Raw genomic sequence first — 27554 nt, 5'->3', positions numbered from 1 at the left:
TTTCTTAGTGGAGACTTGCTAAAAGTCCAAACTTCCTTTTTATCTTTTCCTCTTTAATTTTGCTCAGCATTTAAATTTTTTTTTTTAACGTTTATTTATTTTTGAGACAGAGAGAGACAGAGCATGAACGGGGGAGGGTCAGAGAAAGGGAGACACAGAATCTGAAACAGGCTCCAGGCTCTGAGCTGTCAGCACAGAGCCCAATGCGGGGCTTGAACTCACAGACCGCGAGATCATGACCTGAGCCGAAGTTGGCCGCCCAACCGACTGAGCCACCCAGGCGCCCCAATTTTGCTCAGCATTTAAAACTTAGTAGTAGAAGTTAACTGTTTTAGGTATTTGTGTCTTTTTTTCTCTTTGAATAGTCATGTCAGAAGGACTTAGGTCTTTTTGTCCTTCTCTTATGGTTCAAAATAATAACTACTTTTTCTAAAAAGGCAGTGTTGTTGTGGTATAATTCACACTGTTAGGTAAATTCATCCTTTTTACACGTATAATTCTATAAGTTGACAAATGCATACAGACATATAAGTGCTCCCACAACCAATACAGAACATGGGGGCTCCTGGGTGGCTCAGTGGATTAAGCGTCCGACTTCGGCTGAGGTCTTGATCTCACGGTTCATGGGTTCGAGCCCCGCATCAGGCTCTGTGCTGACAGCTCAGAGCCTGGAGCCTGCTTTGGATTCTGCGTCTCCCTCTCTCTTTGTTCCTCCCCTGCTCTGTCTCTCTCTCAAAAACAAAGATTAAAAAAAAAAAATTAAAAAAAAACACAGAACATCATCCCCCAAGATTCCTTCATGCTGCCCTCCTCCTTCCATCCCTAGACTCTGATGTGTTTTCTGTCTCTACTGTTTTGAGTTTCTCTGGATGACCTAAACATGGAATCACATGGTTTGTGGCTTTTGGGCTTGGCTTCTTTCATTTAGCAAAATGTGTTTGGGTTTCACTCATGTTGTTGTGTATAGCAATAGTTTGCTCCTTTTTTATTGATAAATGGTATTCTATTACATGGATATACCATGATTTTCATCCATGCACCCATTTAAGTACATTTGGGTTGTCTTCATATTCTGGGTATTATGAACAAAACCACTAAAAACATTCATTTAGTAACTTCTTTTTAAATGACTACTGCTTAAAAATGGGGCATTATAATGTAAGTGTGAAAACACAAGTGCAAAGACACCAGAGACCTGGGTTCTCATACTATTTTGCATCCAGTTAACTACTTGTTAAATTGAACAGATAATTTAACCTCTCTGTTCTTACTTTTTTGTAAAATGTGCATATTTTATGCCTTCTTCTAGCTTTAAAATAGCATGGTATTGTGATGTATAATAAGGCATTTACTCTTGTGCCAAGAGAACTTATAAATGCTCGCATAAATATTTCTAAAATTAAGTTATATGAATTAAGTATAACTAATATTTTAAATTACAGGTTATTTTGTCTCTAAGTCCAGTCACAAATGATTGGAAAATAATAGTTTGCTTAATGAATTTTAAAGGTCATCATAATCATGAGCTTTTAACCATGTAATCCAATTGATTTTACATCAGAAAATTATTTTGATGACTCTTAAGTAAATATTTGATAAGTATTTTCATTTAAAATATGTCAGCATTTATTTATGTACTTATGTATTTATGTATTTTTTATTTATTTTTATATGTCAGCATTTATTTATGTACTTATGTATTTATGTATTTTTTATTTATTTTTAATGTAGATGGGTCTAGGAAAGACAATCCAGGCAATTGCAATTGCTTACTTCTATAAGGAGGAATGGCCGCTTTTAATAGTGGTCCCTTCATCTCTGAGATACCCTTGGACAGAAGAAATGGAGAAATGGATCCCAGAGCTAAGTCCAGAGGATATCAATGTTATTCAGAATAAAACTGATATTGGGTAAGAACAACTTTTTAATCTTTAAGGGAGAAAAAAAGCCTTCTCACATGTAATTAGTAAATGCTAATGTTTAGAATGATGTATAACCTATTAGCCATAATTTAGAACTAAGAGAGTAGAGTGGAGAATTTTACTTTACATTTTAAAAGCTGTATGATTTATCTAAAACCCAGCAGTATACTTAATGCTTTAAATTCCTTTTTGGGGGGGCGCCTGGGTGGCTCAGTCGGTTGAGTGTCCGACTTCGGCTCAGGTCATGATCTCACGGTCCATGAGTTCGAGCCCCGCATCGGGCTCTGTGCTGACAGCTCAGAGCCTGGAGCCTGTTTCAGATTCTGTGTCTCCCTCTCTGTCTGCCCCTCCCCCGTTCATGCTCTGTCTCTCTCTGTCTCAAAAATAAACATTAAAAAAAAAAATTAAATAAATAAATAAATTCCTTTTTGGTGTATTTTTAAAGTAAATGTAAATAGGTGTACTTTGAAAGATTTATGTAATATATCTACTTTATATATACTTTAAATATACTTAAAACTCACTATTTTGGGGTTCAAAAATACATTTCACAACTTTTCAATGATTAATTTGAAGTTTATGAGCTTTTATTGTCTGCAGCAATGGTAGATTTTGCTTTCCAAATTCTTGGTTGATATGCAAGTTTTATATGTCACTCAAAATGAGTATTTACCAGTTTTATTTTCTTTATTACATTAATTTATAATTTTAATACTTTCTAATTGAAAATATTTGTTTTGAGATTATTTCAAGTTTCTCCTCGAAAATAAATCATAATGTAACTACTTAGGTTTTTTTTTTTTTTTTTTTTTCCATTTGTTTTCTAGCCATGGGGATAAACCAATCTATTTGTATATTAATGATTTCTTACATTGTATTTATAAGTGAATTACACAAATTATCACGTTTCTAAAAGTTCAAAATAACCAATTTCTGACCCTCAAATAACAGGTAGTATATATATTTGAAATAAATGTCTGTTGGGGCGCCTGGGTGGCTCAGTCGGTTAAGCGTCTGACTTCGGCTCAGGTCACCATCTCACGGTCTGTGAGTTCGAGCCCCGCGTCAGGCTCTGTGCTGACTGCTCAGAGCCTGGAATTTGTTTCAGATTCTGTGTCTCCCTCTCTCTCTGACCCTCCCCTGTTCATGCTCTGTCTCTCTCTGTCTCAAAAATAAATAAATGTTAAAAAAAAAAAAAAGAAATAAATGTTAATACTTAGATTTTTTAAAATTATGGTATTATTGTACTGTGTTGTTTTCTCTAGGATTGTTAACATAAAGACTGTTTGAAACAATGAAGTTGGCCTTTGTGAATGTCCTAACAAAATAGTTGGAGGCTTTTTCTCTTTTGACCTTTGAACTATTAAGTCTATAAAATATGTCTTTGTGGACCTAAGGAAATTTGGACAGTATTTTCATGGTCAAAGTAAAATTTTGGTAATAATTTTAAATTTCCTCTTGTCTAATAAAACTGCATAAAATTTACAACTTAAGGATTTAGAGAATGTAGGCCTTTGCACATTTTGTTAGCTATAGTTTATTTAAAAGTTTACATTTAATTTACTTAAAATATATATCTTCTCATCTTTTATAATATTTAGGTCATCTAGTTTTGCTTATTATTTAGGAAATACTGTTTAGCAATTAAATAGAGGCCAATATTTTTATTTGGATAACATTTGGTATCTGTTAGAATGTATTACAACCCAGAGTATAACTTTTCTGGAGGATCTCGGTTTAGGAAAAGAAAAACTTACCATTGTTTTCCAAGTACTTAAAGAAATAGCTTTAAATGTATACGAACATCTGGCAACATGCATTTACCACAAATACATGTAACTCCTTTGGGCATATGCCAATTATGCCTGAAATGTTCTGCAGTGGACTTTCAAGCTCTTGTTTTTTGTATCTGGTTCTCAGTATGCCTAAGTTAGTTAGTAATATTAACCCTATGCTTTTCTTCTGTCAGCTTTTCTGGTGTTTGATTATAACAAGAAAATCCTAAGTCTCTATATTAACTAGATTTACCCAGGGCTTAAAACATAGTTGACATTAAGAAAAAAATGTAAGTGTTGTAAATATTTATGCATCCAACATGAGAATACCCAAATATATAAAGCAATTATTAACAAATTTAAAGGAAGTACTCGATAGTAATATGACTATAGTAGAGGAGTTTAACACCTCACTTACATCAGTGAATAGATCATCCAAACAGAAAATCAACAAGAAAACAGTGGCTTTGAATGACACACTGGACTAGATGGATTTAACAGATACATTCAGAACATTCCATCCTAAAACAGCTTAATACACATTTGTTTTCAAGTGTATTTGGAACATTCTCAAAATAGATCACATATTAGGCCACAAAACGAATCTCAACAAATTGAAAAAGATCCAAATTATGTCATGTATCTTTTCTGACCACCATGTTATAAAACTAGAAATCCACCACAACAGCCTGGAAACAACACAAATACATGGTGGTTAAATAACATGCTACTAAATAATGAATGCGTTAACCAAATCAAAGAAGAAATCAAAATTTACTTGGAGAGAAAAAATGAAAACACAGTGGTCCATCCTGTCTCAGGTCCTCACTTCCAAGATGACCAACGAAAGAAGGAATAATAGGCCAAAAGGGGCCATAGCCACATGCAGCCTGTTTGTTGCATCACCTGTGCCTGTTGCGTTCCCAAGGACAAGGCCATCAAGAAGTTCATTATTCAGCACGTAGTAGAGGCCACCACTGTTGAGGACGTTTCCAAAGTGAGTATCTTCAATGACTGTGTGCTTCCCAAGCTATACATGAAACTACATTACTGTGTGAGTTGTGCCATACACAGCAAGGTGGTCAGGAATTGCTCTGGTGATGCATAGATGGAATGAACACCCTCACCCTGATTTAGACCTGCAGGTGCTACCTCGCAACCACTACCAAAGCCCATGTGAGGGGCCAGGTCCTTAAGGACTGAAGAAAAACTGTTTTCTAGAGGGGCACCTGGGTGGCTCAGTCAGTTAAGCATATGACTTTGGCTCAGGTCATGATCTTGTGTTTTGTGCATTCGAGCCCCATGTCGGGCGTTGTGCTGACAGCTCAGAGCCTGGAGCCTGCTTCAGATTCTGTGTCCACCCCTCTTCTGCTCACACTCTGTGTCTCTCTGTCTCTTGATAATAAATAAATGTTAAAAATTTATGAAAACTGTTTTCTGGAAAAAAATAAAATGGAGATTATATTTAAAAAGAAAAGAAAACACAATCATCCAAAACCTTTGGGATGTGGCAAAACCAGTCCTAAGAGGGAAGCTTACAGCAATACAATTCTACCTCAAGAAGCAAAAAAAAAAAAAAAAAAAAACCTCAAATAAACAATCTAACTTTACACCTAAACGAGCTAAAAAGAACAAAATCCATAACCAGCAGAAAGATAATAATAAATATTAGAACAAAAATAAAAGAAATAGAAACTAAATAATAACAATAACACAATAGAACAAGTCTGTGAAACCAGCAGCTGGTTCTTTGAAAAAATGAACAATATTGATGATAACCCTCTAGCCAGACCTAAAAAAAAAATCAGAAATGGAAAAGGAGAAATAATAACCAACACCACAGAAATACAAAAGATTATGAGAGATTATTATGAAAAATTGTATGCCCACAAATTGAACAACCTAGAAGAAATGGACTAATTCCTAGAAACATATAATCTCCCAACACTGAGTCAGGAAGAAATAGAAAATTTGTACTGACTGATTACCAGCAGTGTAATCAAATCAATATTCAAAAAAGTGAAACAAAAGTCCAGGACCACATAGCTTCACAGGAGAATTCTACCAAACATTTAAAGAGTTAATACCTATTCCTCTCAAACTATTCCAAAGAATAAAAAAGGAAGGAAAATTTCCAGATCATTCTATGAGGCCACCATTACCTTGATACCAAACCAGACAACGACACCACCAAAAAAGAGAACTACAGGCCAAGATTCCTTATGCACATAGTTGCAAAAATCCTCAACAAAATACTAGCAAACCAAATCCAACAATGTATGTTAAAAAATCATTCACCAGGATCCATCAGAATTCATTTCCAGGAGCCAAGGGTAGTTCAGTGTTCACAAATCAATCAACTTGTTACATTACATCAATAAAGGATTGGGGCACCTGGGTGGTTCAGTTGGTTGAGCGTCTGACTTCGGCTCAGGTCATGATCTCACAGTTTGTGAGTTCAAGCCCCACATGGGGCTCTGTGCTGACAGCACTGAATCCTGCTTGGGATTCTCTCTCCCTCCCTCTCTTTCTCTCTCTCCCTCCCTCCCTCCCTCCACTCATGTTCTCTCTCTCAAATAATCTTTAAAAATAAATAAATAAAAGGATAAGAACCATATTATCATTTCAATAGATGAAAAAAAAAGCATTTGACAAACTACAAGATACATTCATGATAAAAATCCTCAACAAAGAGGGTTTAGAGGGAACATATCTCACCATAATAAAGACCGTATATGAAAAACTCACAGCTAACATCATCCTTAATGAGGAAAAAACTGAGAGGTTTTCCCTAAAGGTCAGGAACAAGACAGGGATGTCTACTCTCACCATTTTTGTTCAACATAGTATTGGAAATCTTAGCCACAGCAGTCAGACAAGAAAAAGAAAAGGCATCCAAATTGATAGGAGGTAAAACTTTCACTGTTTGCAGATGACATGATATGCTATATAGAAAACCATTAAAGATTCCACCAATCTGATAAATGAATTCAGTAACATCACAAGATAGAAAATGCACTTCTATACACTAATAATGAAGCAGCAGAAAGAGAAATTAAGAAAATAATCCCAGGGGCGCCTGGGTGGCTCAATCGGTTAAGCCTCCGACTTCAGCTCAGGTCATGATCTCACGGTCCGTGGGTTCGAGCCCCGCATTGGGCTCTGTGCTGACAGCTCAGAGCCTGGAGCCCATTTCAGATTCTGTGTCTCCCTCTCTCTCTGCCCCTCCCTTGTTCATGCTCTGTCTCTCTCTGTCTCAAAAATAAATAAACGTTAAAAAAATTAAAAAAAAAATAATCCCATTTACAATTGCACCAAAAATAGTATGATACTTAGGAATAAACTTAACCAAAGAGGTGAAAGACCTGTACTCTGAAAATTATAAAACAATGATGAAAGAAATCAAGGACAACACAAAGAAATAGACATTCCATGCTCATGGATTGGAAGAACAAATATTGTTAAAATGTCTGTACTACCCAAAGCAGTCTACACATTTAATGCTGTCCCTATCAAAATACCAACAGTATTTTTCACAGAACAGGAACAAACAATCCTAAAATTTCTGTGGAACCACAAAAGATCCTGAATAGCCAAAACAGTCTTGAAAAGGAAAAACAAAACTGGAGGGATCAAAATTTCATACTTCAAGTTACAATACAAAGCTGTAGTAATAAAAATAGTGTGGTACTGGCACAAAAATAGAAAACATAGATCAATGTAACAGAATAGAAAATCCAGAAATAAACCCAAAATTATATGTCAATTAATCTTTGACAAAGGATGCAAGAACATACAATCTGTTCAACAAATCATAGACAAATTGGGAAAACTGGACAGCAGCATGTTAATGGACTACTTTCTTACATCATACAAAAAAATTTACTCAAAATGGATTGAGGACCTAAATGTGAGACCTGAAACCATAAAAATTCCAGAAGAGCGCACAGGCAGTAATTTCTCTAACATTGGTTGTAGCAACTTTTTTCTACATATGTCTCCTAAGGCAAGGGAGATGAAAGCAAAAATCAACTATTGGGACTATATTGCAAAAAAAAAAAAAAAAAAAACTTCTGCACAGTGAAGGAAACCATCAACAAAACTAAAAGGCAACCTACTGAATGGGAGAAGATATTTGCAAACAACATATGTGATCAAGGGTTAGAATCCAAAATATAAGAAGAACGTAACACAACATCCAAAAAAGCAAACAACCCAACTACAAAAGGGGAATAAGACATAAACAGACATTTCTCCAAATAAGACAAACAGATATCCACCAGTCACATAAGAAGATTCTCAGCATCATCCATCATCAGAGAAATACAAATCAAAATCACAATGTCACTTCACACCTGTTAGAATGGCTAAAATCAAAAACTCAAGAAACAAATGTTGGCGAGGATGTGGGGAGAAAGGAACACTCATGCCCTGTTGGAGGGAATGAAAACTGGTGTAGCCACTGAGGAAACCGGTATGGATGTTCCACCAAAATTAAAAATAAAACTACCATATGATCTGGTAATCACACTACTGGGTATTTACTGTAAGAATATGAAAACACTAATTCAAAAGGATATATGTATCTATGTTTATTGCAGCATTTTTTTTACAATAGCCAAATTATGGAATCAGCCTATTGTCCATTGATGGATGGATATCCCATCGATGAATGGGATACTATTCAGCCATAACAAAAGAATGAAGGGGTGCTTGAGTGGCTCAGTTAAGCATCTGACTCTTTATGTGGGCTTAGATTATGATCTCATGGTTGTGAGATTCAGCTATGCATCCGTCTTCTTCGGATTCTCTCTCCCTCTCTCTGTTACTCCCCTACTTGTACTTTCTCTCTCTCTCTCTCTCTCTCTCTCTCTGTCTCTCTCTCTCTCTGTCTCTCTCTCTCTCTCTGTCTCTCTCTCAAAATAAATTTTAAAAAAACTTAAAAAAGAATGAAGTCTTGGCATTTGCACCAACCTGTATATAGTTAGTATAATATTAAGTGAAATAAGCCAGTCAGAACACAAATAACATACCATCTCACTCATATGTGGAAACAGATGAACAAAGGAATAAAAAAAAAAAAAAAGAGACAAACCAAGAAACTGACTCTTAACTATAGACAATGAACAGATGGTTACCAGAGGGGAGGTAGGTAGGGTGGGTGGGTAAAATAGGTGAAGGGGATTAAGAGTAGAACTTATCAGGGCGCCTGGGTGGCTCAGTTGGTTGAGCATCCGACTTCGGCTCAGGTCATGATCTCACGGTTCGTGGGTTCGAGCCCCACGTCGGGCTCTGTGTTCACAGCTCAGAGCCTGGAGCCTGCTTCTGATTCTGTGCCTCCCTCTCTCTCTGCCCCTCCCCTGCTCGCGCTGTCTCTCTCTGTCTCTCAAAAATAAATAAATTTAAAAAAAAAATTGAAGAGTAGAACTTATCTTGATACTCACTAGGTGAATACTCACTAGGAATTGTTGAATCACTGTATTGTACACAACTGAATACAACTAATATAACACTATATGTTAACTACACTGGAATTAAAATTTTAAAAATAAAACATTTTTTAAATGCAATTGTTGTATTGTTGTATTGTAATATTTAGGAGCTCTGCCTTTTCTCTTAGGGGGTAGAGAACTGCAGAAGACTGACTGTCCTGTATTTTTTCGCTGATGTTATAGAAAATGCTAAAGTAATGTATTTTATTGTTTTTTCATTTATTTGTCTAACTATTTAATTCTCCAAACTCACTAGGAGCATAACACTGCATACACAAAGATAAATAAGACATATTTCTTTGTCCTCATTAAGTAGCAAAGGAGATAAATATGTAAATGAAAAATTTCGTTATAGCGTGGTAAATAATAATATAGATGTATGAATAATTACATAGTCCAAAAGTTAGAGATCTCTTGAGCCCCGTGTTACTCTGTATAAAGTGGTACCCTCTCGCCTTTCCCATACTTCATCACCCCATGGCTGGGAATTTTTGTTGTCATGGTTTCAAGGACTCTGCTTGTGGGACAGTCTAGGAATATGAAATGCCCTGCTGTGCACTGGACAGCCCTTCAATACTAAGTAGTGTCTTCAAAATCCCACTACCACCTGGGCTGAAAAATGCTGCTTCTCTGTGGGAAGGCTTCAATAAAGATTCAACTAATATTTGAGTATCCACTTTATCCACGATTCTAGATGTCTGGAAGCAAATATTCTCAGAAGTAATATCCTAATCTTAGTAACATGTGGCTTGGTAGATGTCAAAATCTTCCAAAGACAATTTACCCAAAAATTTGGTTTTGGTTAACCAAAATTTTAAATTTTGCTTTCTTGCTTGTCATATCTGAAAACTCTAAAATCTTAAGAGAAATTGAGTTTCAGCAGTATTTTTCTTTATTTCCTCTGAATTTCTTCCCAAAGAGTTGTATTGTTTAAGATTGGTTACTGAAATATTTAAATATTTAAATTGGTTACTGAAATATTTTTAAATATATGGATTTTTTTTCCCTAGGAGAATATCTACAAGCAAAGTGACAATTCTAGGTTATGGTCTTTTAACCACAGATGCAGAGACTTTGATATGTGCATTGAATAATCAGAATTTCAAAGTTGTTATAGTGGATGAATCACACTACATGAAGTCCAGGAATGCAACCCGCAGCAAGATTTTACTACCAATAGTACAGACAGCCAAACGAGCCATTCTTCTTACAGGAACTCCAGCCTTGGGAAGGCCTGAAGAGGTATTAGAATCCTTATACTTTGGCTTTAAAAATATATATCATTCACCTATTTTGCAGTGTTTAATTTTAAATTAGTTGCTTCAAATGCTAGAAGAATACTTTGGGAACTTCTAGATGGCTATTAATTAAATACATCTTTTACTATGACTGTCCTCTCTATTTATATGTGAACCTTTCCTGTGCTAGCACATGTATATAAAAAAATAGTTTTTACTTTTTTTTTTTTTTAATTTTTTTTTTCAACGTTTATTTGTTTTTGGGACAGAGAGAGACAGAGCATGAACGGGGGAGGGGCAGAGAGAGAGGGAGACACAGAATCAGAAACAGGCTCCAGGCTCTGAGCCATCAGCCCAGAGCCCGACGCGGGGCTCGAACTCACGGACCGCGAGATCGTGACCTGGCTGAAGTCGGATGCTTAACCAACTGCACCACCCAGGCGCCCCTAGTTTTTACTTTTGGCATAAGGTTTTCATATTTAGTGTAAAGTTGTAATAGTCACCACATTTATTGTGGTTCTGATATGGTTTTAATCTTTACTTATCCAGTTTGTTGTTTTACATTTTAAACTCCTTGGGATTGGATTTTAATCTATTTTATATCTTTTGTATTGCATTACAGAACTTCTTTCTATTTCTCTTTTACTTCAAAATCCATGGTTGGAAAGATAGAGAGAAACTAGTACTTATGTTCAGATTAGATAGGGTAATTACTTAGAATGGAGGAATAAGGTATTTGTTTGATACCCCATTTAGCCTTACTATTCTTAGAGCCAAGTAGAGCATGGAGTAATTAAAAAAGAAATGATGGATGAAATTCTTATGAGTCTGTAAGGGTCACTATAACCTAGAGAAGTCCTTTCTATTAATGAACACTGAGTCATAGAAAACAATGTGCTTTTTGTCTTGTAGTTGTAAGAATTAAAGGAAATACTAGTTTGAAAGTATCTTGCTGTGTGTCCTGGCACATGGTAAGCACTTAACATAAGTAGCAATTGTTATCTGATTAGTAAGCCAAGACTGGGAGATAGCTATTGGTAAGGTGTACTATGTTAATTGATTTCAGATGTTAAACCAACCTTGCATTCCATGATAATTCTCACTTGACTGTGTTATCATCTTTTTATTTGTTGCTGGATTCAGTTTGCTTTATTTTGTTAATGATTTTTGTGTGTTTATTCAGAAGAGATATTGATCTATAGTTTTCCTGTTATATCTTTAGTTTTGTTATCAAAGCAATACTGGTTTCATTGAATGAGTTGGGAAGTATTCTCTCCTTTTCTGTTTTTTAGAGGAGTTTATGAACCATTGGTATTTGTTTTTAAATATTTGGTAGAGTTTAACAGTGAAGCCATCTGAGCTTGAATTTTCCTTTGTGGGTATTTCTTAAATTAATGATTCATTCTCTTCACTGAATATATGTCTGTTTAGATTGTATATTTCTTCTTGAGTCAGTTTGATACTCTTTGTCTTTCTAGGCATTTTTGCATTTTATCTAAGTAATCTAACTTATTAGTGTACATTTGTTCATAGTATTCCCTTTCTTCCTTATGAGGTTGGTAGTAATGTCCCCTCTTTTATTTTGGATTTTAGTAACTTGAGTCTTCTCTCTCTTTTTTTAATTTGGGTAGTCTAGCTAAAATTTTCTCAATATCTCAATCTTTCCAAAAACCAGTATTTGGTTTCATTGATTTTTTTTCTGTTGTTTTTCCATTCTCTATCTTGTTTATTTGCATTCTAGTCTTTATTATATATTCCTGCTGTTTTCTGTTTAGTTTACTCTTTCTTTCCCAATGTCTTAAGGTAGAAAATTAGGTTATTGATTTGAGATTGTTCTTCTTTTTTAACATAGACATATACCGCTATAAATTTTACTCCTTGGAAAACTTGTTGTCAATTACTTAGAAAGTTAAAACCAGAGTTACCATGAGACCTAGCAATTCCATTTTTAAGTATATACACAAGAAAACTGAAAACATATATTCACAAAAAATTATATAGATACAGATGTTCATAGTAGCATTATTTGTAATATCCAGAAAGTAGTAAGAAGCCAGTGTCCATAACTGATGAATGGATAATGAAAATGCAGCCATAAAAAGGATGAAGTACTGATACATTCTACAACATGGGTGAGCCTTGAAAGCACTATGCTAAGTGAACGAAGTCAGACACAGAGGCTACGTACTGTATGATTCTATTTTTGTGAAATATCAAGAAAGGCAAATTAATGGAAATAGGAATCATATTGGTGATTGCCAGGATTAGGGAGAGGGAGAATAGAAAATGACTAGTAATGGGTATGGGCTTCCTTTCTATAGTGATAAAATTATTACAGAATTAGATAGTGGTCATTGAGGCATTTTGTGAATATATGAAGAGCCAGTGAATTATACACTGTAAAAGTATGAACAATAAAAGTGATATATGAATTATTTCTCAATGAAGCTGCTAATTTTAAAAAACATACTAAAATAAAAGACATTTCTATGTGTAATCTATCAGTTATAAAAATGAAAGATGTCATATTATTGATCAGAATATAAATTGGGACCTGCATTTTACAGTGTAACACAGTAACATCCGTCAAACTTTAAAAAGCACATACCTTAAACCAACCTATTTCATTTCTAAAAATATATTCTACAGTCTCATCTAATGGAGATGCAGATTGGTGGGTAGTGGATGGTTGGGTAGATGGATGGATACATAGATAGGTAAGTGAATAGATAAATTATTGATAGATGTTGTAGATACGTATACCTACACCTGCATATGTTTATATATGCACACATACACATACATAGACTTACATGATGTTATTAACTTTTGTAACTGTATAAAAGCTAGAAACAGCCTATATGAGACTGTTTAAATATATTACAGTACTTCTACGTAGGAATGAGTGCCATGGGCCTTTTAAACAATGCTTTATTATGGTAATACTTTGCTTAGTTAATTTTTAAAACTAAGTACAAATAGATGTATATGTACTTTGATAAAGTCTAAGACATATTTTAGGGGACAAAATTCTAGTTGTATATGTATAATGTGATGAGCTTCATGTGAATAAAAGAGAATATACAGTAAAACCTTGGTTTGCCAGCATAATTCATTCCAGAAACATGTTTGTAATCCAAAGCACTTGTATTTCAAAGTGAGTTTCCCTATAAGAAATAATGGAAATTCAGATGGTACATTCCAAGACACAAGAATATTCATATAAAAATTATTACAATAATGTAATATAATAGAATAATTTTAAAATACAAAATATAAAGAAAAATAAACAAATGAACTTGCATTTACCTTTGAAAACCTTCGTGGCTGGTGTGAGGGAGACAAGAGACAAGGGTTATTGTGTAGGATGACTTTCACTATTACTGATGGATGTTGACTACAGTACAGTGTTAGTAAACTCTTGTCATATACTGTATTTAATATAACTGGCAAGAAGGCAGCAAAGAAAAGGGTCTGTATCTGCAGGCAGTATGACCTAGAATGAAGCAAAGGATTCCTAAGCTTACTCTTGTATGGAAAAGCAAAGGACTGTCCATAGGTGCTTTGAAGTGACAAAAAATATACTAGCGCCTTCCAGTGTTCTGAAAAATCGTTGATTTCTGCCAAACACCATGGCCTGAGACCAAGCATCCTAGCATGGGAGACGATCACCCACAATCTCTCAGGGAGAGAGAGTGAGAAGAACCATTGGCTCAGTTGTGATCATGTGACGTTCAGCATCATATACTATTGGTATTGCAAGAAATTGCTCATATATCAAGTTAAAATTTATTAGAAATATTTGCTCATCTTGCAGAATACTCGCAGAACAAGTTACTCACAATCAAGGTTTTATTGTATACATATCCTTATGTAGGCATACAAAATATATAAATGTACGTTAGAGAAAAGGATAGCAGTTTTATCCCTGAAGAATAGGATGGCAGAGATGGGTGGATGAAGGGGGAGGAGGAGGCTTGAGAAAGAAGAGGTAGATTTTCTCTTTTCTTTTTTTTATTATTTTGTTAACTGGATTTATCATAGTAATAATATTTACTTCAAAATGTTGCAACATATTGAGAGCCCTTGTGTTGTTACAGCTTTTCATGCAGATTGAAGCTCTCTTTCCACAAAAATTTGGAACATGGACCGAGTATGCCAAAAGATACTGCAATGCCCATATGAGGTATGAAAAACTACTTCCTATTAATTTTAATCCTCATATACTTACTGTGAACATTATGGTTTCATTAGTCATTCTTTATTCCAGTGTTTTTCGAACTTTTGTGGTTATGGAATAATTTCTTCAAGTAAAATCTTTTGTGGAAGACCTATGTATAAAATAAATAAAAGAAGTAGGTAATGACAGTTTTTCTTTATTCTAATTTACCTCCCATTTATTTTATTTTTGAAATTATTTATTTGTATTGACTGGATAAGTGTATACAGTCTACAAAAGTGAAAAGTAAGTTCCCATTCCACTCATGCCCCAGCCAACCATTTCCGTTCCCAGGTAACCACTGTTGGCGATTTATTGTGTATCCTTCTGGAGATACTCCATGGATTAAAAAGTACATATGATTGGGGCGCCTGGGTGGTTCAGTTGGTTAAGTGTCCGACTTCGGCTCAGGTCATGATCTCGTGGTTCACAAGTTCAAGCCCCGCATCGGGCTCTGTGCTGACAGCTTGGAGCCTGGAGCCTGCTTCCGATTTTGTGTCTCCCTCTCTTTCTGACCGTCCCCCCACTCATGCTCTGTCTCTCTCTGTCTCAAAAATAAATAAACGTTAAAAAAAAAAAAAGTACTTATGATTCTGTATGTATAATATCGTTTCATGTCATTTATATGCATATATGTAAATATATAAGTATATATAAATATATAAGTATATATATAAATATATAAGTATATATATAAATATATAGTAGTATAATGTACACATTGTGTGCTGTTTGCTGTTTTCACCTAGTATGTGTTAGAGAGCTTTCTATATGAGTTCTTAAAAGGGCTTTGACATTCTTCTTGCTCTCTTTTGTTTTTAGTTTATTTTTTTAGTTTATTTATTTTTGAGAGAGAGAGACAGAACACGAGTTGGGGAGGGGCAGAGAGGGTGACACAAAATCCAAAGCAGGCTCCAGGCTCTGAGGTGTCAGCACAGAGGCCGTTGCAGAGCTTGAACCCACGTGACATGAGATCATGACCTGAGCTGAAGTCTGACGCTTAAGCAACTGAGCCACCCAGGTGCCCCTCTTTTTGTTAAATGCACTATAATTTATTTAGTCTACCATTAATAGTCCTTTGTGGTAACTAGCTGTTGGGTCCAATACAGCAGTGAATACGCTTGCACATTTTGAGAGGCAAAGAGCCTCTCTTTGTATTGGCAAAGAGCATGCAAAACTAGAACTGGGCCACCTGTCTTTTATATTCCTATCCAGTACTTACCATGTTTCATTTTACAAAAGTAACTTTACCTCCCCATACCTTAGCATCTTTAGCTCTAAAAAGAGAAAATAATTATTCCTGGCTCAAAGAGTTATTAGGAGACTTACATTAGCTAATATTTATAAGGTTTGAACAGTGAGTGGCATGTAGTGAGTACTCAATAATTACAAGCTATTTTAATATTTCATGTCACACACATAGCAGTAAGTCTGCAAGATAAATTTATAGAGGAGGAGTTGCTGGTACAATGTATTTGTATATTTTTTAGATTTTTTCAAACTATGCTCCACCATAGTTATACCAATTAATATTCCCACCAGCAATAAGATTGTCTGTTTCCCCACACCTTGCCACCATGTTCAAATAGAAATTATTTCATTTTGCTGATGAAATGTGACGGTAGTTGTTATACACATTTGTCTTCTCATGTTACTAAATGCAATTGAGCATTTTTTCATACATGTAAGAGTCATTTGTACTTTTTTCCTTTTTGTTGTGTTTATGTTTTTTACCTTTTAGTCTACTAAACTTACTGGCTGTTTTTTTTTTCTTACTGATATACTGGAAATCTTATATGTTATAAAAATCAGCTCTTTGTGATATGAGTCCCTTAGTCCCGTACATTTTTTCTGTGTGTGTGTGTTTTCCTTTATCCTTCTACAAGTTTTTTAAATAACCCTATGTAGTCATGGTGTTCTGGTGCTTTTTAAAGGACTGCAGAGAACAGAGATAGAAAGAGCCCTTCCAAACTGTATGAAGTCAGATGAACACTGATACTGTCACACAGTATCATACACACACACACACACACACACACACACACACAGACCTATTTTTACTTAAGATTGTAAATGTAGGAATCTTCAATATTAGTATAAACCAGAAACTTCTTAAAATACCTAGTATGTTAGCCATATGCAAATGGGATTCATATCAGCAAGTATAGTTTAATATTAGAAAATGTATTAATATAGTCATGTTAATAATGAAAAGGAAAACTTCGTTATATCATCTCCATTTATGCTGAGATGTAACTTAATAAAATTCAGCATACATCATTGATTATAATAATTAATTTTTAATTATTGAAGTATAGTTGACATACAATGATATATTAATTTTAGTTGTACAGCATAGTAATTTAACAATTCTGTACAGTGTTCACCACAAGAGGTGTAGTCACCATCTGTCACCATACAATATTATTATGTTATTGACTATATTCCCTATACTGTACTTTTCATCTCCATGTTTTATTCTGTAACTGGAATATTGTACTTCTTAATCCCCTTCACTTATTTCACCCAGATCCCCACCCACTCCCCCTCTGGCAACTACTGGTCTATTCCCTGTATTTAAGAATTTGCTTTGTCTGTTTGTTCATTTGTTTTGTTTTTTAGATTCCACATATAAGTTAAACCATATGGCATTTGTCTTTGTCTGTCTGACTTATTTCACTAAGCATAATACCCTTTAGGTTCATCCATGTTGCCATAAATGCCAAAATAGCATTCCCTTTTATGACTGATGATGATTTTTTTGTGTTTATATACCACATCTTCTTTATCCTTTCATCTATCAGTGGACACTTGGGTTGCTTCCAATTTGGCTATTGTAAATAATGCTACTATAAACATAGGGATACGTATATCTTCTGAATTAGTGTTTTTGTTTTCTTTGGGTAAATACCCAGTAGTGGAATTACTGGATCATATGGTATTTCTCTTGTTAATTTTTTTAGGAACCTCCATATTGTTTTCCATAGTGATTGCACTATTTTACATTCCCAGTCACAGTGCACAAAGGATTCCTTTTTTCCACATCCTCGCCAACACTTATCTTTTGCTACTAGCCATTCTGATTGGGTTATATTTAGAGGAAGCTGTAAATACACATAGGATTTGGAGAATCATATCATTTGGAGAATCATACAAATATGATTTGGAGAATTGCATTTCCCTGATGATTAGCAGTGTTAATTGAGCATCTTTTCATCTGTCTATTGGCCATCTGTATGTCTTCTTTGGGAAAATGTCTATTCAGATCCTCCACCCATTTTTTAATCAGATTGTTTGCTTTTCCAGTGTTGAGTTTTAAAAGTCCTTTCTATGTCTTGTATATTAACTCCTTATCAGATATATCATTTGCAAATATCTTTCTCTGTTCATAGGTTGCTTTTTTGTTTTGTTACTGGTTTCCTTTGCTTTCCAAAAGCTTTTTATTTTGGTGTAATCTCAATAGTTCATTTTTGCTTTTTTTCCCCTTGCCCTTAGGAGTCACATCCATGAATACGTTGCTAAGGGTGATGTCTCAGAGATTACTGTTTATGTTTCTTCTAGGAGTTGTATGGTTTCAGGTCTCACATTTAGGTCTTTAATCCATTTTGATTTTATTTTTGTATATTGTATAAGGAAGTGGTCCAGTTTCTTCCTTTTTTTTTTTTTTTTTTTTTTTTTTTTGCTTGTAGCTGTCCAGTTTTCACAATACCATTTATTGAAAAGACTGTCTTTAGCCCTATCATATATTCTTGCCCCCTTTGTTGTAAACTAATTGACTGTATAAGTGTGGGTTTATTTCTGAGCTCTCTACTCTGTTCCATTAATCTAAGTGTCTATTTTTGTGCCACTGCCATACTCTTTGAATACTATATCTTTGTACTGTATCTTGAAATTTGGTTCTTTTTTCTCCAGACTCCTTTGGCTATTTGAGGTCCTTTGTGGTTCCATATGAATTTCAAGATTATTCTAGTCCTGTGACTAGAACATGTCATCATGTCTTTCTATACATAAATAATAATAAATAATTTTAAGATATAATGCCAAATAGACATGATGCTACATATTGTTAGGAAGCTCTTAGTCACAATTGTTGCAGACTATAAATGCCAAAAGTTTGCTTACATAAAACAAACATATTAATTGGATTTATCTTTAGGGGACTAAGAAATCCTAGAGTCAGAGAATTTCATCTTTTTTGATTAGGATTTGTCATATGAGAACAGAAGTGTATAACTGGCCCTTTCTTGATTATTAATATATATGCTGTTGCAAAGAAAAAATGACATTTTGGAAATGCTTTATGATTGGGGAGATTTTGTTCTATTTCCTATTTACTAGAGAAAGCCACTTCAAGATTATTACTATGCTTCTCAAAAGACATTTTCTTCCAGATTCTGTTTCAAAAATTTTATGTTATTCCTTTACTTCTTTACCTTGAAACCAGTATGGTATCATAAACTATGATTCAGATCAAGGCATTTCCTGGCATTTTAAGTTAGTTTGGAATGTTAAATTTTGTCCATAATGTTTCGATTTCATAAAGATGTCATTTTCACACTATAATTGTGCAGAAAGCACATTATGGTTAGATATTCAGTTCTAGACCCATATTTTATATTTGAAATATCATGGCTGTATTCAAATTAAGTTAAATGAAGCTTGAGCAAAAATACAACTTAATCTTGATAAAGTTTATTAGATACATATGAGATCACAAACAGAAGTATACTCCTGCAAATGTGGTTTGGAGATGAGAAGTCTAGCTACCTGGTTTGACTTGAGAGGCACAGAGAAAGTATTACTCAACCAGAACATCCCATATGCACAATCTCTTACATCATTCACTGTACTGCTTTATAGTTAGGAGAAGCTATAAATACAAATACGATTTGGATAGGCAGCACATTCAGTCATCAACCATTAGCACATTAGAGCTAGGAAAGACTTTAACAGATCACCCAGTCACGCTCTGTCACTTTCTAGGCACCTGGCAACATTAAATGGCTTGCGCTGTATCTGACTTCATCTTGCCTTTTTTTTTTTTTTTTCACTTTTCCTGGCAGTAAGAAAGACCTCAGAAATGGCAACTTTAATAAATGTTCTTTTACACAGAAAAAGGGGACACATATATAATCCAGCGAAGCATTCTGTTATCGGCAGCCACCTTCAAAAGGCACACTATGGGAAGACAAATTTGTCCTCCCTGATGTCATGCTTAAAGGTTAAGAATATCTCAGCATATTTTTATGAAAATCTATCAAATTTTCTAAACTTTCATTACTGCTGATATTTTGTGCCATTTCTACCTCTTAGGAGAAATAGTTGTCTAAATTTTTATGAGAGAGAAAATGCTGGATGTCAATACATATTAAAGGTATTTGTAGCCATTTTCCACAAGTGTTAATTAATAGGTCTTGCCAGCTTCAAGAAATGTCTCTTATGGAGTTGCACTGTATTTTGTCCTCAGCACTGTCACATTTAATGTTCTTATCTATGAGCTAAATAGAGGTCAGGTCTATTCCATTTGCAAATGACTAAAATCTGAGAGAAATGGTGAATATACTGGATGGCAGAGATAAGTTTGAAAAATAATTAGATAAAAATTAATAGGACAAATTTTGCACTTATGCTTAGAAAGTCTGCTTTGTGTGGAAGGGATTTGAGAAATCCTCACCTATTATCACTAGTTTAGTTCAAAAAGACTTCTGGGTTTTTTTTTTATAAATTTTTTTTTTCAACGTTTATTTATTTTTGGGACAGAGAGAGACAGAGCATGAACGGGGGAGGGGCAGAGAGAGAGGGAGACACAGAATCGGAAACAGGCTCCAGGCTCTGAGCTGTCAGCACAGAGCCCGAGGCGGGGCTCGAACTCACGGACAGCGAGATCGTGACCTGGCTGAAGTCGGACGCTCAACCGACTGAGCCACCCAGGCGCCCCAAGACTTCTGGTTTTGAATAAACATAGGCTAAGCTGAAGCCACCAGTCTGTCAGAACTGGTAAAAATAAGGTAATACTGAGACATACTATTCAGATTAACATTCCGGGTAAGGGATGGTTCTACTCCACTCATTGATTAGACTATATCTGGAGTGGGTTTAATTTTGAATTAACCCATTCATTCAAAAAATATTTATAGGGTATCTGTTATTTGCAGTGCTATGTGTTAGGCATCAGATATGCATTACAGAACACCACCTACATGGTTCCAACCCTCACTGAGGTCTCAAGTCAAACAAACACTAACCAGATAATAACAGTTGTGGTGAGTGTCATAAAAGGGAAGTAAAGGATATTATGGCAGAGTTTAACAGAGTGAACATTCACGTCACAAAGGACAGAAAGGGCATCCTGTGAGTAAGTGATATTATTTGCATTCCAGGAAGAGAAATTTTATGTGCTAAGTCTGAGAGCAAAAGACACTACTAAGCCTTTGAGGAACTAAAAGTAGGCCAGGTCATATGAATATTTTTAAGCTAATAAAATAGAGTCTCAAGACAGAATGGAGTTAGTTATGGGTGTATTATATGGGGTCTTCTTCATCAGAATAGCAGTAAGAAGGCACTGGAAGGTGTTTTATGTTTTTTATTTGTTAGTATTGCAAGAGTTTTTTTATTACAGTGAAATATACATGAGAAAATTTACCATTTTAACCATTTTTAAGTTTATAGTTCAGTTATATTAAGTACATTCATGTTGTGCGTACATCACCACCATCTATCTCCAGAACTCACTCATCATCCCAAACATTAAACAATAACTCCCCTTTCCCTCTGCCTGCTAGCCTCCTCAGTGTGGGGTTTCAAAGCATGAAAGGCACATACATGACTAGATGTACAAGTCTGGTTTGTACATCACTTTAAGACCACACTTTCACATTGTTCAAACTTCTAAATCTATGTAAGAGTATGTATTTTGAAAAATATTTTCACTCACTTTTTTCTGGAAACTATACGTTGTTTTTAATTTTTTCACAGAAATTGTGTGCATTTTCAAGCAAATTCATATTTTTTAAGTTTATTTATTTTGAGGGGGGGAGGAGCAGAGAGAGAGAGAGCTCCAAGCAGGCTCTGCACTGTCAGCACAGAGCCTGATGTGGGGCTCGAACCCACAAACCTCAAGATTATAACCTGAGCTGAAGTCAAATGCTCAACCGACTGAACCACCCAGGCATCCAACAGATACATATTTTTTACACAGATGCTACACAGTATAAACATCTGATTGTTTTTTATTTTGTCCTTATGGACCTAAGCAGAGGTTCACTTATTTGTTCTTTTTTTTTTGTATGTGTAAATAACTTCGTCCTTTTTTATGGCTACATGGTATTATTGAGAATATCTATGTTTTTTAGGGTGGCAAGAAGATGATGAGTTTAATTTTTTTGGAAACGGGAAAGACAGTTATGTGCTTAGAGAAATGGAAAAATAGAAGGGCGAATGTTGATGGATGTCTACACAGTGTGAAATATTGCTGAAAGGGGAGTGAGATAATGAGATTAGTGTGGCATAATTGACTGCAGCACACTGAGTATCCATTTGAGAACAGCAATTTTAGATTTGTTGTGGAACTGGTATTCTGGCAAAGGTACAATTTCCCCAGCAACACCTAGTAGTGTGGGTACAGTCTTAGAAGTCTTTTGGTTGGATCTATCCAAGATTTTTTTTTTTTTTTTTTTTTTTACCAGCTTGTGACAGGTGGACTGTGGGACAAGGAAATTATGTGATGTTAATAAGAGCAAAGTTGATGTATGGACTGGGAAATCCATGCAAGGTGAGGAAAGGCATGAAGACAGGAAGGATGTTGTGGATATAGTGAAAGTAGTGTGGTCAATTGACGGAAAGGTTCTGATGTGATAGTGAAGATACAGTGGGTATAAGTGAACAACTGGACCAGAAAGTGGGGCATTACAGAGTGGAATGTCTGAATTTACCAGGTAGAACTGGAATGGTTGGAGTAGAGTTTTAGAAAGGTCATTGGAGATAAGGAGCATGAGGAACTGAGAGGGGACTAAAAGTTATATTATAGGAAGTATGTTAACAAATGAAAACATAGCTGGGAAAGGGTGACCAGAATAGTGAGAGTATTTCATATTCATCTCTACAAATGCCTGTGTTATTGATTGCCTACTATATTTAAGACATTATTTCAGACCTGCCGGCAATACAAAGATGAATAAGACATAGTGCTTGATCTTATGAAGCCTATAGGAATTTGAAAAAGAGAAGGCTTAGGGGGAACAAGTCTTTAAATATTTAAAGATCTGTCATGTTTGAAAGGAATTAGACTTTTGTCTTTGTGGCCTCAGGGGGCAAAACTATTATCAAGAAATGAAACTTAATAGGGAGATAGATTTTGGCTTAATATGAGTAAGAACTTATAAAATATACATACATATATATGAAAAAAAGTATAATACTATATAATAAAACCAGAAAGAAAAATGCTATAATCCAAGTATACTAACAAGTAAATTGTTTTCATTTTTCTCTATAGCCTACATGTAATGCTGTCATCTGCTAATTTCAATCAGCATCACTTTACCCCATGCTTTAATCTTGTCTTTTTAAGTTGTTTTATTTTCCTTTGTTTTTACTAATTTAAAGATCTTGTATTGCTTTGGAAAAATGATCATTGTAACAAATCAAACAAGAAAAAAATTTTAAATAAGTAAAAATTAACTAAATTCTCACTATGTAGAAATAACCACTACTAAGTGTGTTTTGATAACTTTCTCTTTAGATAACTTCTTTACTTAGGTCAATAAGAGGTCAGAGGTAGAGACAGAAGGAGAAAGAGTGAGAAATGGAGATGAATAGGTAGGCAATTTTATTTAATTAGGGCCATATTATATATAGTCTTCTGTACTATGATTTTTTATTGAACATTATTGTTAGAATATCTCTCCAATCAGTAACTAAAATATGTCATTTTTATTAGCTGCATATTACATTTTATATATAAGGCATATATTTTAGATATATTAGCTTTAATTCTTTCAACAGTTCTCTTAAGAATGATGATACTAAAATGATTCCATTTTATAGATGAGTAAACAGATTTGGAAGAAGTCCCTTGTCCAAATCACAAAACTAAAAAGTAAAAGAGCAGTAATTTAAACACCTCTTGTCACCATTTTTCTTCCACTCTCTTTCCAGTGTTTGAATTATCTGGTAATTCACTATCTGTGTCTCTAGGATTCACCATGGGCTAAATAAATTAAATATTGTTCTCTAAAAGATTAAGTAGTAGACTGCTTCTTTCTTGGTCAACTTTTTATATTATAATTATTTCCTTTTTTCAATCTTTTGTTTTTCAATAAAACCATCATAATTTGTATTCAAAGATTCCAACAGATCTGTCAACTTCCAAAATGTCATACAAGCACATAAAATATATATGTATGTATTTTTTTCATATTCCTGGAGGTCCCCTTTCCACAGACCTCTGTTTTACTTTAATTTCAACTGCTTTTTCTTTGGACATGGTGCACACCTGTCATCCATTCTGCTCTATTGCATTCTCAAGTTCTGATTCCCCAGCTTTTGTTTTTTCCTTATTTTCTGGTCTTCTTTTTAATATTTTATTATGGAAAAAGTTCAATATATACAAAAGTAGACAATAGTATAATGAATCCCCATGTACTCTTTATCAGCTTCAGTATTTACCAACTCATAGCCACTATTGTTCTAGCTATACAAGCATGCCTCATTTTATTGTGCTTTGCTTTTTTGTGCTTCACAGTATATTTTTTACAAATTGAAGATTTTGGGCAACCTATGTCATGTAAATGTATCAGTGCCATTTTTTACCAGCATTTGCTCACTTCATGTCTCTGTGTCACATTTTGGTAATTCCTACAATATTTCAAAATGTTTCATTATAATCATATTTGATTATGGGGATCTTTGATCAGAGATCCTTGATGTTACTATTGTCATTGTTTGGGGGGGCCACAAACCACACCATAGAAGATGACAAATTTAATTGATAAATACTCTGTGTGTTCTGACTATTCCACCAACCCGCTGTCCCCCCCACCTTTCTCTATCTCCTTGGGCCTCTATTTCCTGAAACACAACAACACTGAAACAAGGAAAATATCAACCCTACCATGGCCTCTAAATGTTCATGTGAAAGGAATTTACTGTTTTAGGGTGCTTGTTGCTGCTGAGATTTTTTTGGTTTTATTTTATTTTTTGTTATTAACTTTTCTTCTGTTTGCTGCATTGTATGTTTACTCTGAATTTCTTTTTCATTTTGTTTTCCTCTCTGTTGTTCATATTGGATGCTTTCTTCAGTGTCTGTCGATATTTGAAAGTCCATTCATATTTAAGATTGAAAATGTAAAAAGTTAGGGCACCCTGGGGGCTCAGTCAGTTAAGATTCAGTCGACTCTTGATTTCAAGTCAGGTCATGATCTCAGGGTTTGTGAGTTTGAGCCCCACGTTGGGATCTGCACTGACAGCACAGAGGCTGCTTGGGATTTTCTCTTTCCGTCTTTCTGCCCCTCCCCCACTCATACACATGTGCACACACATGCTCCCTCTCTCAAAATAAATTAAAAAAAAAAGAAAATGTAAAAAGTTGACTAGTTGATTAGAAGAGCTTTTTGACTAGAAAAGTATGAGCTTTTCACTGGGAAATCCCCAAATGTTAATATATGGACATTAATATGTTGATATGTGTCTTTCTGTGACCTTTTAAACTTTAAAAAAAAATTTTTTTTAACGTTTATTTATTTTTGAAAGACAGAGCGAAACAGGGCGTGAGTGTGGGAGGGGCAGAGAGAGAAGAAGACACAGAATCTGAAGCAGGCTCCAGGCTCTGAGCTGTCAGCACAGAGGCCGATGTGGGGCTCAAACCCATAGACCGTGAGATCATGACCTGAGCTGAAGTCAGATGCTTAACCAACTGAGCCACCCAGGCACCCCATGACCTTTTAAACTTTTTAAGGGAAAAAGGTATCCTCCACTCTTCTGCTGTTTGTGGAGGTTTAAACTTAGCTACCATCTTTGTGTCACAAACAAGGGAAGCAGAATAATATTCTTAATCCTCAGTATGTAGACTTTATCTCAGCCTGTCTTGTTTTCATATGGCACCTCTCCCCACCTTCTATTATCGTTGTTTTTTTTTTTTTAGGTTTGAACCCTGATTCAGTTTCTTTATACAATAAAACTATGGTCTTGTGGGTTGGGATGAGAATGACTAAGAGAATCTGGACATTTAAGCATTCCTTATACAGACTTTCAACCATTGTTCTGGTTTTAGCTACCATCTCATGCTTCCACTCCTAAGGTATCTGATGCTTTTAATTGTGGACAGCCTTTTTTAAGTTGTTAGTATTTTGTTTTCTCAGTCTTGTTAGCATCTTCATCTATTTTTCTACTTCTAGAATATGTTCACATTGTTGACTGTTGTGGTTTGGGTTTTTCGTTTTTTGTTTTTTGTTTTGTTTTGTTGGCATCATCTTTGCCCTGATGAGTTAGCATATTCATATTGTTTTGTACTCATTTTGATTGAGGATAAATGTAGATGTTCACTCACCATGTTTTAACAAGAACGTACCCTCTACATACTTTCTCTTTTCCAAAAATTGTTTGAAATTCCTTACCCGTTACTTTCTTTTCTCTCATTCTCTTTGGTCGTGTTGTTTAATAGCTTAAATTCCTTTCTTCTCATGTTAGAAGGTTTTCCGTAGAAAGAATTGATAAATATAATTAATTTGCCAAGCTTAATTATGTGTCCCTTCACAAGCTCCAGTTATTGCTTTAGTTTTTGCTTGCTCATGTATATTTATTCTCAAGACTTGGGGACTGGGGACGCCTGTGTGGCTAAGTCGGTGAAGCAACCAACTGTTGATTTCAGCTCAGGTAATGACCTTAGGTTTTGTGAGTTTGAGTCCCCACATTGGGCTCAGTGCTGACAGTGTGGACCCTGCTTGGGATTTTCTCTCTCTCTCCCTCTCTGCCCCTTCTTGCCCTCAAAAACAGATAAATCAACTTAGAATTTTTTTAAAAAGGTATGGAAAAAAAAAACTTTGGGATATTCATTATTCACTTCTTCATTAATTTATAAACTACTTGTTGTATGTCAGGCATTATACTAGGTGCCAGGAATACAAACACATAGTCCTTGCCATCAAGCAGCTTACACTTAGGATGGTGCTCCTGGGTGGCTCAGTCGGTTAAGCGTCTGACTTCAGCTCAGGTCATGATCTCACGGTTTGTGAGTTCAAGCCCTGCATCAGGCTCTGTGCTGACAATTTGGAGCCTGGAGCCTGCTTTGGATTCTGTATCTCCCCCTCTCTCTGCCCTTCCCCTGCTCACACTCTGTCTCTCTGTCTCTCTCTCTCTCTCTCTCTCTCTCTCTCAAAAATAAAATTAAAATTAAAAAAAAGAAGCTTACACTTAGGATATTCACAATTCTATATCAGGGTTACATAAGAGCTGTGAAGTCATATTACAACTTTGAGATATTTCATGAAGTAATACATTTTCATAGATCTGGATAGATTTTTAATTTGCTCCCAAATGTATCTAAATAGCAAGAAAAATAGTTCTTGGATTCATATGTTGGCTTATCTCTATAACTGAGTTATAGGTGTACCTTGTTTAGGTGAATAGTTTGCTTCAGTTAATTCGGCTTCTTTTGGTACTGACCACTATTTGATAATTCAAATACATCTTAATATTTGCTCTGCTATAGAAACATGAGACATTATTTCCATCTCTGTGATTTTCTTATGCACATTTGAGCTTCTTTTCACAGAACTGGTTCCTAGTGCTTCAGAATCTGCTATTTTACAGAGCTCAAAGAACTCTACTAACAGGAGATGAGTATACTCCTGAGAAGCCATCTGTCCCATGCACATGGCTCACTGCATCTGAATTCTTATATTCCCTTAAAT

General features: G+C 35.0%; 1 protein-coding gene and 1 pseudogene across 8 annotated transcripts in view; both read left to right on the top strand.

Annotated features, from left to right (window-relative positions):
• The window catches only part of ZRANB3 (zinc finger RANBP2-type containing 3), a 304924-nt gene that overhangs the window by 177626 nt on the left and 99744 nt on the right, over positions 1–27554 (top strand). For all 8 annotated transcript variants that reach the window (XM_045034812.1, XM_045034811.1, XM_045034815.1 and 5 more), the window contains 3 exons: positions 1732–1910; positions 10200–10431; positions 14528–14613. In XM_045034812.1, coding sequence (XP_044890747.1) covers positions 1732–1910; positions 10200–10431; positions 14528–14613 — 497 coding nt within the window. The remainder of the gene's footprint in view (positions 1–1731; positions 1911–10199; positions 10432–14527; positions 14614–27554) is intronic.
• On the top strand, positions 3136–4986 carry LOC123379344 (annotated as a pseudogene).

Source organism: Felis catus, chromosome C1 (assembly GCF_018350175.1).
Source record: "Felis catus isolate Fca126 chromosome C1, F.catus_Fca126_mat1.0, whole genome shotgun sequence".
NCBI lineage: Eukaryota > Metazoa > Chordata > Mammalia > Carnivora > Felidae > Felis > Felis catus.
The sequence above is the reverse complement of the archived record's forward strand: the minus strand, read 5'-3'. Positions and strand labels throughout refer to the sequence as shown.